Genomic DNA, 17,037 nt, shown 5'->3' on the forward strand with positions numbered 1-17,037 from the left:
CAAGACACGATAAGTAGAAATTGATAAGCGTGAAGCAACCGATGATTTGCACCAAAATTTGAACCGCGATGGCAATCGAGGCAATATGCCAACGATCGATAGAACTGTTACATACGCCGAACAATATAGTTAACAGGTCGAGGCGACAATTTTTTTGCCTGTCTAGTGTTAGTAGTGATCAACACTACAACATCTAGCCGTTCAAAACCAGGACGTTAGGCAACGATTTGTCGTTTCGATTGTGTTGTTCACACATATGGCCTGAAAAAGAGCCTTCAATGACACTAACGATTTAGAAAATTCATGCACCCAACATAGGATTCACGTTTTTGAAGTTACGACAACGTAAGAACTACTATTACTATCTTCAAGAAACTTTCTCTAGTGAACTATTTTCCAAAAATATTACATACGAAAAACCAAAACCTTGCAAAAACAAACGAACGTGTGGAAAAATTCATAAATTAGATTTTTTTTTTAAATTAAATGTGCAGTAAATTACAACACACTTTTTTTTCATGAGCTCGTCTGAGCAAATATCGAATTTCCAATCTTACCCGAGATTTAGCCAACAATCTTCCAGGTTGCTTTGTAACGAAGCACGATTTGCAGATACTTGGCTTGTCATCCTAAGATGTCATCAAATCAGTTCACCGAGTACTCGATTGTGCAAATGTCGGTTAAACTAATCGAGATTCGGCATTCAGAATTTAGTGTATAACATATAAGGTCAAAGTTCTCTGGGATCATATTGACCCCAAAACACAGACAAAGGGTTAATGCTACATGTGCCACTCCACCGTGGCGAAGGGAAAAGAGCTTTTACCGCCGCCACTCGTCCAACCTCTCTCGTACCATCAAAGGACTGATGAGAGCACATACGCGCTGCTGCTCTGACGACATTGATTGCAGGAACCAGTTCGCCCGAACAGAGGTTTCATTCTGAAGTTGCACTCATCGTAGGACGTACGACAAAGAACGCTCACTCTCTGACTTGTGGTGGACTTGCCCCCCCATAAACGGTACTCAACTCGCCGCAGAACACCGTAAGGTACCCACAGCAGCAGCTGTAGGGAATGCCTCTCTGTGTGGGAGCGATTCGCGCTGCACACTCTGCGCTGGCGTCGTACAGTTGAAAGTGTTAGCATCCATCACCTTCGGTTCAAAGGAAAAAAAAAAAAGATGAGTGTGCTCGACTCTACGTGTAACTACAAGTAAGAGGTATTCACCGCTTACAGAGATGATACACCGTTTGTCGAAGGTATTTTTGTTCGGTAAGGAACAGAATTTGACATTTATACCGATCTTTTTCTTCTTCGTCTTCCTTTTGGTATAACATCCCCACTGGGACAGAGCCTGCTTCTTAGTTTACTGTTTTAGATCATTCCACAGTTGTAAACTGAGATCATTCTTTGCCAATGTTGCCATTTTCGCAGGTACGATGATGCATTATTTCCAGGGAAGTCCATGAAGCTTCCTTTACGGAAACATTCTGAATCAACAAGCAACTCCAATTTTTCGATAACAGAATGAACTGTGCACAGCTGTGGCTGCACGCTTGGAAAATAAAGAATTTAAATAAAACACAGGACATTTTATAATAATTTTTCTTTCATTCAGAATGATAACTATAACTATAACAGTTCCTAAGAATGAAAGACTTCCAATTAAGATGGCCCATTTTAAAATGAGAACAATGAAACCGTACAAATTTTATGCTGCACTCCTCAAATTTAATTATTTTAACTCACAGAAACTTCTGAAAAAGTTTGAGCGCAATTTATCAATTCTGACGAGGGGCTCAACTATTTTGAAAATTGCAAAGAGAAGATCGATCAAATAATCAAATCAACAGGTGGCGCTCTATGAATTTCTTTCTTTTTTGATTTGAAGATTCTTCAAAGGAGATGAGACCGCAATAAATTGAAATACTTTTCCATTACTTGGGTAGTTTTTTGGAAGGAAATCTGGTTATTTCTCAATTTAGTTTCAAAGATTTATATTTAATTTTTTTCTTTAAACAAGCAATGATATCTTATTTATCGATTGCAGTTGAAAAAACGCATAAGGGTGTCTAGGATAATATGCACATCTGGAGCAAAACGGCTTTTTGGAGATTCTATGAATATCTTGGAATGTTTGAAACATTTTCCGTGGAATTTCTTTGGTAATTAATATTTTGGGGAAACTTACTATCAGTCTCTGTGAAAAATTTTCCCCAAGCACTTCGAAAATAGCCTAAAAGAGCACCATGGGTCGTTTTGCCTCAAGGGTGCATTGCATATTAGCCCAGATTCCTTCATAATGCGCCTATAATTATAGTTTTTCATAAAATCAAAAGTCGATACCCGGTTATTTGATAATGGGTATGAGTAAACTCATGTGAAGAGTGTTCTATAGGCCACCTAACCGGTGCTAACACGATACAGCATTGTCCGTTTGTTCTTTACATGATGACCACGGTCATAGCCATCACAACCATCCACCTTTATCAGGGCTTTGGACCAGTAGCTTTGGTTCTCAATAGTTTCAAGTTCTTTCGGACATGCTACTATGGTGAGCCGTCATGCGCAAGCGGTGTTGCTGACCGATAAAACGGCGGTGGCTGCCAGATTGAAGGAATTGTTGAACGGTGAAAATGGAAATGTAGTGAGGAACAGGATGAACAGAATTGATGATGACGATCAAGCTGTGGACCCACCGACCATAGGAGAGGTTAAAAAGGCTATCAGCGAGCTGAAGAACTGTAAGGCTGCTAGGAAGGACGAGATCCCGGTCGAGTTTCTTAAGCATGGAAGTGAGCAGCTTTATCAGTCGATCCACCGAGTACTTCTGAAGGTATGGGAGGACGAAGAATTGCCCACCGGCTGGTTGGATGTCCACATACGCCCAATCTACAAGAAAGGGCACAGACTGGAGTGTGCCAATTACAGAGGAATTATCCTGCTGAATTTGGCGTTCAAAATTCTGTCGCGTATCCTGTTTAACAGACTGAGACCGCACGTGGAGTCCTTCGTCGGCGAATACCAAGCTGGTTTTCGTGAGGGCCGTTCGACAACGGACCAGATGTTTAGCTTGCGAATAATCCTTGCTTAATTCCGGGAGTATAACTTGCAGACTCACCATCTGTTTATTGATTTCAAGGTGGCATACGACTTAGTGAAAAGAAATGAGCTGTGGCAGATAATGTCTGAACATGGTTTTCTGGCGATACTAATTAGGCTGATACGTGCTACGCTGGCTGGTTCGAAATCAAGTGTTCGGATTGCAGACGAGGTGTCAACCTCGTTCGTGACGTTAGACGGGTTGAAGCAGGGAGACGCACTTTCGAATTTACTGTTCAACATTGCACTCGAGAGTGCTATTAGGAGATCTGGCGTGCAGAGAAATAGCACTATTATCACAAGGTCGCACATGCTCCTTGGCTTTGCGGACGATATAGACCTAATTGGAATCGATTGCAGGTCAGTGGAAGAGGCCTTCGTGTCTCTGAAGAGGGTGGCAGCGAGCATAGGCTTGACCATTAATTCTACCAAAACGAAGTACATGGTTGCAGGTAGAGATAGAGTCAGGCATGGTGGTGTAGGTGCTGAGGTAGTGTTTGATGGGTATGTGTTTGAAGTTGTTGAAGAATTTGTTTACCTTGGAACACTTGTGACATGTGCCAACGACGTTTGCCGCGAAGTGAAAACACGTGTTGCGGCTGCGAATAGGGCCTTTTACGGACTACGTAACCAGCATAGGTCCCGCAGCTTGCAAACGGAGACCAAATTCGCCCTGTATAAAACATTGATTTTTCCGGTGGCTCTCTACAGGCCCGAAGCGTGGACGTTAAAAGAGTCAGACCGGAAAGCTCTCGGTGTTTTCAAGCGTAAAGTGCAGCGGACAATACTCGGTGGGAAACTCGAAAATGGTGTGTGGCGCAGACGCATGAATCACGAGTTGTATCAAGTGTACAAAGATGCGAATATTATCAAGCGTTTTAAAGACGGCAGATTTCAGTGGGCTAATCACTTAGTGCGAATGTCGGAAGAAATAATTGCGAAAATAATATTTATCAGGGAACCAGGTAGAGATCGGCGGCTTCGGGGAAGACCACGAATACGCTGGCTGTACGCAGTGGAAGAGGACCTGGCGATCCTAAACGTTCGGGGCAACTGGAAAAGTTTCGCCCAAGACCGACGAAGATGGAGCTCTACAATACGCCCGGCAATGGAGTGACGCTACGCTGTAGCCATCAAAGTTTCAAGGTAGGTAAACCCATGTAAACCCACAAATAAACTACTGTTTGGCATCATTGTAGTTGGAACTTAATTGGAAAATGTTTATATAGAACGTGGACTACGTTTAACGCATTGTATTACAAAATGTGTAGAAAAAATCGGCCAGAAAAATGTTGTAGGTTAAAACAAACATCACATAGGTTGAAGTAATACTCCCCAGACAACCAAAATGCACGTATAACGAAATCACCTGAAGGCTTTGCATGTGCAAAATTTCACTTATAAGATGTCGCGAAAAGGCCTTCTACCGTACAAAAGTGGAGGCGATATACGTGCATATATTATGTGATGAATAACAACATACAATATGAGTGTATAAATTTTATACCGAACTAACCTGTGATCCTATACGACTTAACTTATGATAACAAATGTTGATTTGACAGCTGCTACGGATTGATTCGACTTACTTTGTACGAGTGTACGGAACGAAACAAAATGTACGAATGAACTCAGAAAACATTCGTTTTATGCGAGGAAACTCATCAGTCTGACGATTTAATCCACCGTGTTTTGCGGTTTCGATGTAATTTGTATGAATGAACGAGTTATTACGTGAACTTTTATGCGATTTCTGGTTGTCTGGGTCCATAATGAGTCTTGTCACGAACGCCCCTCATACATGAGCGCACCTCTTACTCAGCGTACCGGTTTAGATAGGCGTATAACAGACAGATCGAGATTAGCTGTCATATAACGTGGACAAAAGAACGAAGATAGCCAAATATACGGGATTTATCCACGCCGATACGAGTTATGAAAGCTAAATCACGGACACGTTAATGCTTCCAGTGGACGGCTATCTATGTCTTTTGGAGGAAGCACCACACTAGACAACGAACTAGCCCAGTGGCACAGTCGAAGTACGTTTCTGATGAAAAAATTTCCAGACTGAAGCGGGAATCGAACCCACACTTGTTGACTCGATGCGGCTAAATGCTTGATAACACTAACCATACGGCCACAAATCGATTATTTAAAATGCTAATAGCTATTGAATTTGTTAATTACTTAATACTAAAGTTGTTATTCTACTTACTTGCTATGGTATAAATTTATATATCCGTGTAATTGAACATTAACAGAAACTTCCTCTAGGTTATATTGAATTGTAGCTGAGAATATGAATTAGTTTATGCATTCAATTAGATTTATTACGGTAATTTGAGATGATAATTGTTTGTACATCATACATTAACGTAAATTTGATAACCTTAGATACCTGAAAGTCGCATTTGATCAATCAATTTCCGAATTAGAAGCTAGAAGAATTTAGAAAACGTAAGTTAACCTTTAAGTAATTAAATTCGCCAACATTGAAACTTAACCCGAATTCATGATTTCAGGAAGCTTTAACGCTAGTAATAATCAAACCTGTTCAAAACTTCGGAACACTGTATTCTTCCGTTGCCTTCGCAACAAGTCTATAAAAGCTTATATTAAATTATATTTTTGAAAAGATTTCGATTGATTCTTATATCTTAAACTTGTCGATGTGTTTGTCTGGTAATTCCTCTAGAGATTCAGATATTCTTTTTAGTACTGATACCAATTTTTTTACAAGAATTCTTCAACGAATGTTACATGGATCATTTCAAAACTATTTTTAGGATTCGATAACAAATTCAACTAAGAATGCAATCGAAATTCCCCATATACGGTACCACTGCCAATAGTGGATAACCTAAGCAAAATAAAACCCTCTTTACATAATAACGAAAAGTTTTAAAAAAGATCTTATGGCGTCAATCGAATATTTTAACCTGAATTATAAGAAAAAACAATTTTTTTCAGGCATAAAATCTGTTGAGTTATTATTAGTATACGTGTTTCAGATGTTATACTAGTGCTCCAGTAGTAGCCAATTTCAAACAAAATAGTTGTTTTTTTACAAAGGTTTAGCATTTTTTCTCGGAGCAGCAACTAAAATCTTGCGAAGGATGCATAAAGATCATCTCTGAGATTGTATTTCCTCATTTTTACACATTTATTTTGAACACTGCTTCCACCAGTTGATCCACTACTGCAATACGACGGCAACTACTGGTGCAAGGTTTGCGAAACTTAATTAGTAATATGACTTTTTGATAAAATAAAAAGTTGAAAATTGACAAATAGGCTAAATTAAAGACAATCTATCCACAAAAAAATGCGCATGTCGTTTTATCACGAATGAACGTTTTATTTCATACTCCAATAAACTGGTACGTTACAACCATTAATACCAGCACCCTATTAGAGATTTTTTCAAACCCCCAACTGTATCGGGATCTTTCTTGGCCGAGTGGTTAGCAAAGCCATGCTGAAGGTGTCTGGGTTCGATTCCTGGTCGGTCCAGGATCTTTTCGTAATGGAAATTTCCTTGACTTCCCTGGGCATAGAGTACCATCGTAGCTGCCAAACGATATACGAATACGAAAATGGCAAAGCAAGCTCTCAGTTAATAACTGTTGAAGTGCTCATAAGAACACTAAGCTGAGTAGCCGGCTCTGTCCCAGTGGGGGACGTTAATGCCAAAAAGAAGGAGAAGATGATCGAGTTCCGTGACTGACCGATTTGACATGAAATTCGTCAGATGACTTTAGGGTAATCGCTGAGTGAATCCAGAATAATTATCTCAGAACAAATCCCTGCAAGAAATTTTAGAGGAACAGCAGCAGTGTACCTGAAAATAAATATATTGAGGCAAGAAATTTTAAAACGTTTTGCAGGTATCCTACTTGGGCACTTCTGTGATTCACTTTGGTATAGGAGATTTTCTCGAAAGCACTGTCTGAAGCTGTCCAATAATGATCTATTTAACTGGACTTCAATTGTGGTAAAATTTTAGCTAAGTAGCTTTAAACAACTACCTGCCCTATTTTTTAAATTTCAGCGGTAGTCAAAGGTTTAAATATTTTAAACCCACATTTATGTATAAACCAACAAAAATTTTGCCATAATCCAACTGATTTTGATAGCAATTGAAGCAATTGAATTTTAATTGTAAATTAAGTAGTAAGTTTATTTGAACTGTCACTTTGTTACGTTTCAATTGCCCCGGAATCAACAACTACCGAAATGCTTTTCATATTGCTACTCACTGTAGTGGGTGTCACACACTCCAGTTTAATGTTTCTAATGGGCTTGAATCATACATTGTTGCAATGCCGGGAACGTGCATCGGAGCACGAGAGTTGACACGCGAAAGTATATAACTAGGTACATGTAGACCAGCTCAAAACTGACCGCATATGTAGAGTTCAGAAGAAAAAAAAATCGTCTGTTATAGTGGTAGTTGTTGTCCGTTATTAGATGTTCGGTGTGGGTGTACTCAGTTCGTCGTTTGTTGTTGATACCGTGTCAAATCTGATAGCGGGTGAGTAAGTTGTGAGTTCCAGCAATTTCCAGAGTGTGATGTTTTGGTTTTGTTTACTTCTATGGATCTACTCTTATGGCACTCAATGGTTTAGCTTCAATGTTTATTCTGAATCTTGCGTACACAAATGTTGATCGACAAGACAAAGAAACACGCTCGAGCCAAAAAAAAAATTTTCTGTTACCCAGGCCTCCTAAATTTTCCCAAAAGTTCATCTATATTTCAGCCATTGTACGATGCTTTTCATATCAGAAAAGTCAACACCAGATCCTACCATTTTGGATGTTTATTGTTTGAGTTGCACAGAACGTATTTTTTAATTTCTTTATTAGTATCATTTCCAACATAACATCATAACATTTATTTCTTATATCTAGGTGTTCTATGTTAAGTTAAGGAGGTATCGAGATACAGAAATTATATTTTTTGAATTTTTGAACTATAAATTCATTTGGCAAAATAGATTTAAAGTTGGAATTTAAACGTCAAAATAATAAAAAATCAACACATTTTAGTGCGCGAACAGTCTTCAAATATGTCAACTGTTTTGTAAATTAGCACTTACGAACGTCTAAAAAAATAATCATTTCATTTTTATGAGCAGTAGAAGTAGTCATTAGTGATGGTCATGGAGTAAACAGGCCTAATGCAAGAGGAATATAGATAATAACCAAATACGCGAATTTGTTCTGAAATTTTATGTTCAATCTAATTACAGTACTGACCCGATTTTGTCAGCCCCCGATTTTGTCTGCCCCCGATTTTGTCAGCTTTTTGACCTGATTTTGTCAGCCTATTTTAAATTTGTCAAAAAAAAAGTGTTATCGGCATGTTTTACCACGTTTATATTAAAATTGATGATGATGTTTGATTTCATGCACGCATGGGCGTAGCCAGAGGGGGCAATGGCAATGCCTTTTATTAAGTGTTTAAAATCGATATTACCAATTTAAGGGAGGGGGAGCCCCTGATAAAAAAAAAACTGACTACTCCCATGTCCATCGCCCTCTTAGAAGTCCATGTAACCATGTAGAACGTCAAAATTTGAAAAACAGGAACAAAATAAAATGACCCGATTTTGTCAGGTTCCCTATTTTGTCAGCCTAAAATTCATCGAGGGGCTGACAAAATCGGGTCCTTACTGTAGTTCCTTTATGTTGCGTGAAGATTTACGCTCCGAAAAAGATTGTTTCTGTGATAACTACAAACCACCACTTGCCGTATCACGGCAACCACACTAAAGTTTGTGTGTGTCAGTAGTAAAATGAAAACTCACAGCTTGTGCATAACAAACACATAGGCCTTGCATGCGATTTGATTCATATATATCATATCGCTACACTCACAGTGATGGGCGCGTGCCATCATAGAACACCCCACCGAGATAACAGTCTTACAGCATAACAAGCCACGAACAGAAGTGCGTCGAAATGTACGGTTTCTGGAAGTATGGTTTCCAATGTCATTTTCTTCGATTTTAGACAGTATTTTGTCACAAATTTCAACATTTATAAAGCTGTTAATCATTTGGCAATCGCACGCCACGCAAACCATTCGATTCCAGCAAGTACAGAGTCCCCGGCTTGTTCAGCTCCAAGGAATTCATGGAAGCGCCTCAATGAATTCTCATATAGTCACAAAGAGCTCACGTTTAAACCAAAAGGGGTTTCTTGGGGATATTAAATATTTCAAGGAGTTCTCAGAGATCTGCTTAGATTTATTTTCGAAGGTTAAGGAACTGCATTGAATACCTTAAGGGCTTTCAAAAATTTTCTAAAAGTTTTTTCCAACATTTCCTCGTCATAGCGGTTGTTCATTAACTACGTATATTTGTTTATAAATGATGAGGATTTCCAAATCCGGTTCACGTGTTTTTTAACAGTTCCTAGACTATTGAGCCGGTAAATGTTCCAGAACGGTGCCTTTAATAGAAGATATTACTTGACAATACATAAAATTTGGCGCTCAAATATCGAACTCAACACATCGCGCAAAGGTTCGTGCCGCAAGTCAAAATGTCCTGGGAAAATAACAGGAGTATCTTGACGGATGAGTGCTAGGTGATCAGAAGCACTACGATGAATATGGCGTAGAGAACTCTGGTACAAATGGTCAGGGCAGCAAAGCTGATAATAAGTAAGAACTCACCAGCTCCCACCATCAAGGAACCTGAGGAGGCCATTCAACATCTCAAGAACAATAAGGTTGCTAACAAGGACGGTATTGAAGCTGAACTCACAGAGTTGTTATCCACTTCCTTGCATCGGCTGATAATCAGAATCTGCCCTTTGAGATGTTGAACAGCGACAAACTTGCTGTAAAAATTTATCAGAACGAATTACTATCCTGAATGTCGCTTAAAAGTGCAGTTTGAAATCATCTTCCATGGTCTATCAACAATATCCAACGTTTTCGTGGGAAGTTATTGAGCAGGTTTAGCTGACGGTTGCTTATCTTTTATCAAATAAATCCTCCAGAAATGGTGAGAGTACCAGGTCCCTTCATACAACCTGATCATCGATTTCAAGGCGGCATAGGAAATATTGACCAGGTAAAGCTATAATATATATTTGAACTAAAACAGCTATCCCGTAACGCAGAAAGGTTCACATCTACTTGGTGCGTTACGAAGTAAGATCTACCGAATCGAACTCTAGTGTCATCTTTTTCTATCCTAGGGTTATCGTTCTGGTAATTTGCGGTATACAGCAATAAGGTGAAACAGTTTGGAATCAAACTTCTTAGATTGCACTAAAACTTAAAAGACACTAATCTAACGAATAAACAAACCAAGCTTTAAATGAGATGATCAGAAACGATTCCGATGTGTTCCATCTTAAGACCAGTAAGTAATAGTCAGTAATAGTCTTTGAAGTGTAGTATTTGATCCTTTGGTCATGTCACTTGCTCCTGCGTTGCGTACAATCCAATTATCGAATAATATCGCAATTCTGGTTACGCATGAATACATCATGAATCTCATCACCAATCAAAGGTGACTCCTAGATCCTTACATTATCCCGCTAACTCAGTTTTTTTTTCCATGACAACTGTGGAGATACAGAAGAATCTTCGGTCTCTAGTAACAATGGTTTTCTAACTAACATTTCTGACCTTCCCCGATTACCGAACATACCTGAATTATTTTACCGGCATCCGTGAATTTCACCGTAATCTCAACTGCTAAAAAGTTCGGTGAAATAAATTAACGGTGAATGGGAAATTTTTAGGGTTTTCGGTAAAACTTAACCGGAATCTGTTGAATTTCGACGGAATTACGATGTTTTATTTTACCGAACTGCTCAGCTGTTGAGATTATGGTGAAATTCACGGATTACGGTAAAAATAATATAAGTGTGTAAGGACGTGGCCGGCGCCGTTCAGCATTCGGTTTGAGCACTTTGAGGAATGGTAAGCCAATCCCAAGCCCCATTCATTAAATCCCTGTGCAATTTCGATTGGTCTGGTCAAACCCGGAGTAGCAACTACGAAGTGTGTGGTCATCTATGCTCAGGCTCATTTGCCGGTAACAGTCTTTTAATTGAACATACACTACTTAACATTGTTTTGTAGATAGAAATCCAAACAAGGCTAAACTTGATCAAAACTATCAAAATTGGGTAGAGATCAGTGCCGTAGCGTGCGGATGGCCAGGTTGGCCCCCGCTAAGAGAGCTAGCTTCTTAAGTCACAGTTAAGTGAAAAAGTCGTAAATATTGAGGCAGGAAAATTGCAAACAATCTAAATTTCTTTCAACGAAATACGTTTGAAACACTCTAGAAGATATTCAAAGCTTCGTAAGGTCTAATTTTCTGAAGGATATTCTCAGACTTATCAATCAAATGCATCCTAGAACAGTTCTTCATAGAAATGATTTGCTAATAAATTTACGAATGGTACCTACGTCAGCAATTATCAGAAAAAAAAACAGCCACCAAACGCATGTTTACTCTGAGGCTCAGCAGGATTTCACAATTTTTTGGCAGGATTATCAAACAATCATCATAACCGTGTGTTCGAATAGAATACTAGCTGGGTCTCGGACAGAATTCCAAGTAGAATTTTTTGACATTACTGAACGATATTCTCTCGGAACCTAGGACCATTTAACATATAATCTTAACCAAGATTTTGATGAAAGAGCTTTTACCAAGAATCTCGAGCATAAATCTTAAAGAAAGGCTTTACAAAAAAACAAAACATAGCAATGAAATTTGGAATTATTTGGTGAAGCAACAATATTTCTTTTTGTATTTTTCTTAATGTTCACCACTGATTATACGTTTGATTAAAAAAAATGTTTTAATTAGAATGATTGATTTTTCTTTTCTTCAGAATCCATCTAAAACTTCACTTCCCAATAAAATTGTTATAAAATATTCCAGAGTTGCCCCATGATTTTGTAATCAATAAGTTGTTATTAGCCGCATTGTTGATCACAAAATCATTGGGCAACTTTAGAATATTTTTGAAGAACTGTTTTAGCATTTGCATTGAAAAAACATAACGATTTTCATAAGTTTATAAGTTATGAAAACTAAATACTTAGGACATATTTACATTAGTTTCCCCCATCACTGAAATTTCATCATAGGTTGTTGTTATTAAATCCTGTAGCTTCTACAGATTAAACTCTGGTCATAGAAAAAGCGAATTGGTTGGCTATTTGCTTGAAGCATTTTCAAGACAATCTTAGGCTCATCGGACAATTCTCCTAAACAGAAATTTAAAACATTGTGTAAAGTATCTTGCAAAAGTCTATCCAATTATTCAATATGGGTATTATAATATTTCTCTTGTTGATAATGATAAGCGCCGGGTTTTATATAATTCACTAGTGATAACTTAACAGCGATGATGAGGCTAGATTTTCGATGCATGGCTAAATTTCAGTACTAATGTTTTTTTTTTCTCAGAAAATGAATCAATTATGATGACTGATAAGAGGCACCTTCGTTGAGTTTATTCTCTGTGAAGCGTCTAAATAGTCACCTTGTTAACTCCATTGATTTCTTCAGATGTATAATAAAAACAGCTTTCCGAAATAAAACTAACAAGATTGGTAAAAGTGACATTAGAGTTGCATGGTGTGCTGGAAAGCAATAATTTTCGAACCTGCATGAAATTCCCATTTGAATTTGCGGATCATTTCAAAGCAGAATGGGTCATAAGATAATTTAACCCGTACAGGCCTGAGTGAGAGCGAAAATTCTAAAACTCTCACCGCTCAGCGAATTATTAATGAATTCAAATGAGTTTTTGTCAGTATACTGGCACACATATCTAGTTTCTAGAAGTGGACATAGGAACGCGGAAATATTTCAGTGGAAGAAGTTATTCTGGTGGGTAACTGGGTCAGGCCGGGTGAAAAGGATAGCATGCGGTTGTGTCCCTAGTGGTAGGCAAATTTCAAGTCACAGATTTCCGGAATCGGCTATAATGTGGCTACTATATGACGGAATTTTTAGAAAATTGTAGCAGTGTAAAACTTTTGAGAAACGATTGAATTAAATAACTATGAGTTTTTGCATTTGATTGATTCTACAAATGATCATATTCGGGTGCCTGGAAGCCTGATACTTACGATAAAGTGACCAATTTGTATCGAAACATCTGTGCCAAGCTTATGGGAACGCATTTTAGTGCACAAAAATGTTTGATTTTTACTCTTCGAGAATTGAAACGGTTTAATATCCAACAAATCTATAGCCGATTCTTCGGGCATTACGTCCGAATGGCCACATCCGGTACATTTTAAACGGTGCAAAACTCTTCACTTATGTTGCATATCAGATCTTAGTGGTTTATGCAAATTAAAATGATTGTCATTGTAAAAAGTTACCTTTATACTTGGCATATCCCAAAAAAAAAGCCCATTTATGCCCGACTTGACCCAGTGACCCACCGGAATAACTCCGGCCACAGGAGTATTTCCGAATTCCTCTGGCCACTCCTAGAAACTAGATATGTGGACCAGTAAACTGACAAAAAATCATTTGAATCCGTTAATAATTCTCTGAGCGGTGAGGGCTTAAGAATTTTTGCTTTCACTCAGACCTATACGGGTTAAAATGATCATAATTTGACCATAGCCAGTCTAAGGCAGTATGCCAAATTTATGTGTCAAATGTGGGCTTCGTGGCCGTGTCGTTGGACATTCTGTTGCATCGTGTCATGGTGTGTGGGTTCGATTCCCGCTTCAATCTGGTTAACCTTTTGTTAGAAATGTTTTCCCACTGTTCTACTTAGCGTTGCATGCTGGTCCGTTGTCTAGTGAGGTGCTTTCTTCAAAGGACGAAATGCTTACTGGAAGCATTAACTTTAAGGTGGGTTTTGAAACAATGTAGTTTTTTGTCTCAAATTCTGTATATTCCAAACAATGACCATTTAAAAGATTTAAACTAATGTTTTCAACTCATTTCAATTTGGAGGACTAGAATTCTACAAGAATTGTACGAAATTTAGGCCATGTTTAGAATTTGAGACAATACGGTACCTGAAGAAAACCTGGAGCTGTGTCGAGTAGAAATCCTTTAAAATTTCTGCAAAATCTTAAGATTAACAGCGCATCTTCTGAGTGTTTTTTTTTTTCGATAAAAATTTCATCCAGTTTAGACTTTTTGAAAAATACTCAAATATATTCGTGATGGAATTCCTCTTCAAACAAGTTTTAATGTAATTTGTAATTTGATAATATTTTCCATCAGAATTTATGAAAACTATTCGAAAAAACGAGGAGAAATTTGTTTCGAATATGAAGGATTATGTAGGAGGTGTAAAAAGTTGTTGGGTGCAATTCAAAAACAAAGTACACTTCTCATACTATTATGGGTCGCCTAGTCATGATTGTTAGTCACATGTAAATCAAATGAAAATGTTCCAAAAAGTAATAGACTCGTAACCTAATAGTGTGACAATTTCACATAAAATAATTTCTGGTATAATATTTTACAGTATTGCACCAAATTACTGAAGGATTTTTATAACAATGAAAATATGTTGTTGTTGTTTTTGTGTGCCACAAATCGAAGCACTTTTGAATGAAATATTGTACCGTGAAAAGTGCACGTTTTTATTACTCAATCCGAGTTACTGCTGTTTCAGTGTGTTGGTATGGTGGACGATAGTTGCCATGAAGTGAACGTTCGACACATTCGTTCTGTCGGTGCTATGACACACTATACACCGATGGACTATCTCAAGATGTCAAATTGTAGGTGCCAACTACTGTACGCTCTCGGTCGGTCTGGCACTGACAGACAGTCAGACGACCGATGGCGTATAAGCCGTATGACCGATGTTGGGGGGAAAGGTAGAAAATCAAAAATGGCGTCAATATGTAGGATTTTTCCGGGGTTTGCATTCACCCATGAACACGGCGCTGTAGGACACTGCTGACCTAGTGAACGTAGCAAGATATTGACCAGAGGTTTTCGGGCAAACGCACTTACCTTCTCATTGACCGGATGATCATCGTTGATTGATTGTGTGCGAAGTTTGTGCGTTAAATACTTGAGCATAGTTACTTTTACTAGGTAGACTTTGTTTTATTAGGTTGTTGTTTTTCACTTGCTTTCGTCCGGCACTAGCAATGTATACTTTCTTCGATCTTTTTCTTATGCTTCTTATTCACTTACTTATTTTTCTCCGCAAGCCTCGTTATCACTTGTGGCATATCTTCGAGAAAAGATATGATAACAGCAAAAACAGAATATCGACGAACAAAGAAACAACAAGACAAACTTATTTCAAGCCAGCTAAAACCGGTTCTGTTTAGTCGAGTAAACACAAATTGATGCACTAAATACAGATTATCAAAAGTTTTGTTTCGCCCATTGGCCTACAACAGGAAAACAACAACAAATGCGAAACTGTCTGCTGTGTGTATGCTGTGTGTTGGAGTTGCAATAAAATTTTATCGATTTTTCAATTTCATGCACTTTTCCATTCCCAGCGATAGGTCAGACTTCCGAAAAATTGCCCATCCTCTTCACAATACGATTCCCCAAAATAGCACTTTCCCACAATCGTGATTCACACTTTGATCGTACGAGATGAAACCCATCCAATGTCAGACTCAGTTCAAGGAATTATTAGGGACAATTGTGCTTCCTCGAACGCGGAATCAACACATGAGTGAATTTTCCTCTTCTTCTTGAGATGGCGACTCCCGTCATAACACTCTCCTTCCAGACGGGGTTTGCGGTCGTAAATTTTCACACACTTTCGACGCGCGCGGGCTCACACTTTTCCGATAATCAGCTCAACTAAGGATTGGAAAACTTAAAATAGTATCCGTTTCCGGTTGGGAAATACAACAAATACACAGAATTAACAAGAGACAAAAACGGAAAGTGCGTCCGCTAAACACTTTCTCGCCACTGCCACTGGGCCTTCTCCAGCTAGTGGTGCAAGTTCTGCCTTACTGAGCACTTGACACTCCTCCAACGACTGGCCTCTTGCACTCGAGATGCATGCAGCATCAGTATGTTGTGCCCATCAACCAAGTCACAGCACGTCAAAATACCTTCAACATCAATGAAACACAGCACTAAATAGAGGCACAGCATTGATTGGGATATGCACACCACCACCACTGTAGCACGTGTTCCTCTGCACATGTGTTATACACGCCGAGTGTCCTTACACTTGCTTTCTATACGACATCTATACAACGTTCCGATGCGTTTCGTGCCGGGCGCCGCGGTTCACGAATTTGGATCTCAATTCAGCCTCTCACCTGCGATAGCCACGTTGTTAGGCCAGAATGAGAGCTTTGCATTAAATACTCCGATGAATCTTTACCCACGGGGATTGGCTGTATCAGTCTATCACAGCTTAGCGAATAGCGATGCTGCGGAGCGAAGTTTTATGAAGTTGATCCTCACTCTCCGGCAATCGGTGCAAATCTGAGCGAACGGTTTGCGGGTGAGTGATGTTTTAATTTGGGGAAACATAAACATAGCTTGCATGCACCATATCCGCCGCTTGCGTTCGTGAATTGATAGCTATGGGAGAATAGCGCGAGCGAGCACCTATATGAAGCCAATAAAAATTCTTGTGTTTTTTGTTCGATGCGTACCCGCTTAATCTTCAATCAGAAGGAAGCAGGGATGCCATAAACATTTCTGCATAAATAATCATTATAGTAGTGCATCACTTTAAAACTGTATTTTTTCAATAAGTAAACTTACTCAATGACATAACAAAATTGATTTTAAAATTAATTCATCTGGTTAGCAAAATAAATACAAAAGTGAACAGCTTCATGTCAGAGCCATTATCATTGCAATCGAGTATAATTGAAGTTGAGTTTAGTACACGACACTGAAGACGGCCTTACAGCTAAGGTCGAAATACTGTCAAAGGATACAAACTCTAGTGGAATTCAATGGTA

General features: G+C 38.6%; 1 protein-coding gene across 2 annotated transcripts in view; it reads right to left on the minus strand.

The window, feature by feature from the left end:
* Window positions 1-16,289, minus strand: part of LOC5572816 (AF4/FMR2 family member 4) — a 131,241-nt gene extending 114,952 nt beyond the window's left edge. The window contains exons 1-2 of one of the 2 annotated variants that reach the window (XM_021847010.1): window positions 16,067-16,289; window positions 15,092-15,317 (exon numbers count right to left, since the gene is read on the minus strand). In XM_021847010.1, the coding sequence (XP_021702702.1) occupies window positions 15,092-15,160 (69 nt within the window). In that variant the 5' untranslated portion in view covers window positions 15,161-15,317; window positions 16,067-16,289. Of the gene's footprint in view, window positions 1-15,091 lie in introns of both variants that reach the window. The other variant, XM_021847009.1, reaches the window with a different exon arrangement.
* Window positions 16,290-17,037: the final 748 nt, after the last annotated feature.

The sequence above is a fragment of the Aedes aegypti genome, chromosome 2 (assembly GCF_002204515.2).
Source record: "Aedes aegypti strain LVP_AGWG chromosome 2, AaegL5.0 Primary Assembly, whole genome shotgun sequence".
Classification (NCBI taxonomy): Eukaryota; Metazoa; Arthropoda; class Insecta; order Diptera; family Culicidae; genus Aedes; species Aedes aegypti.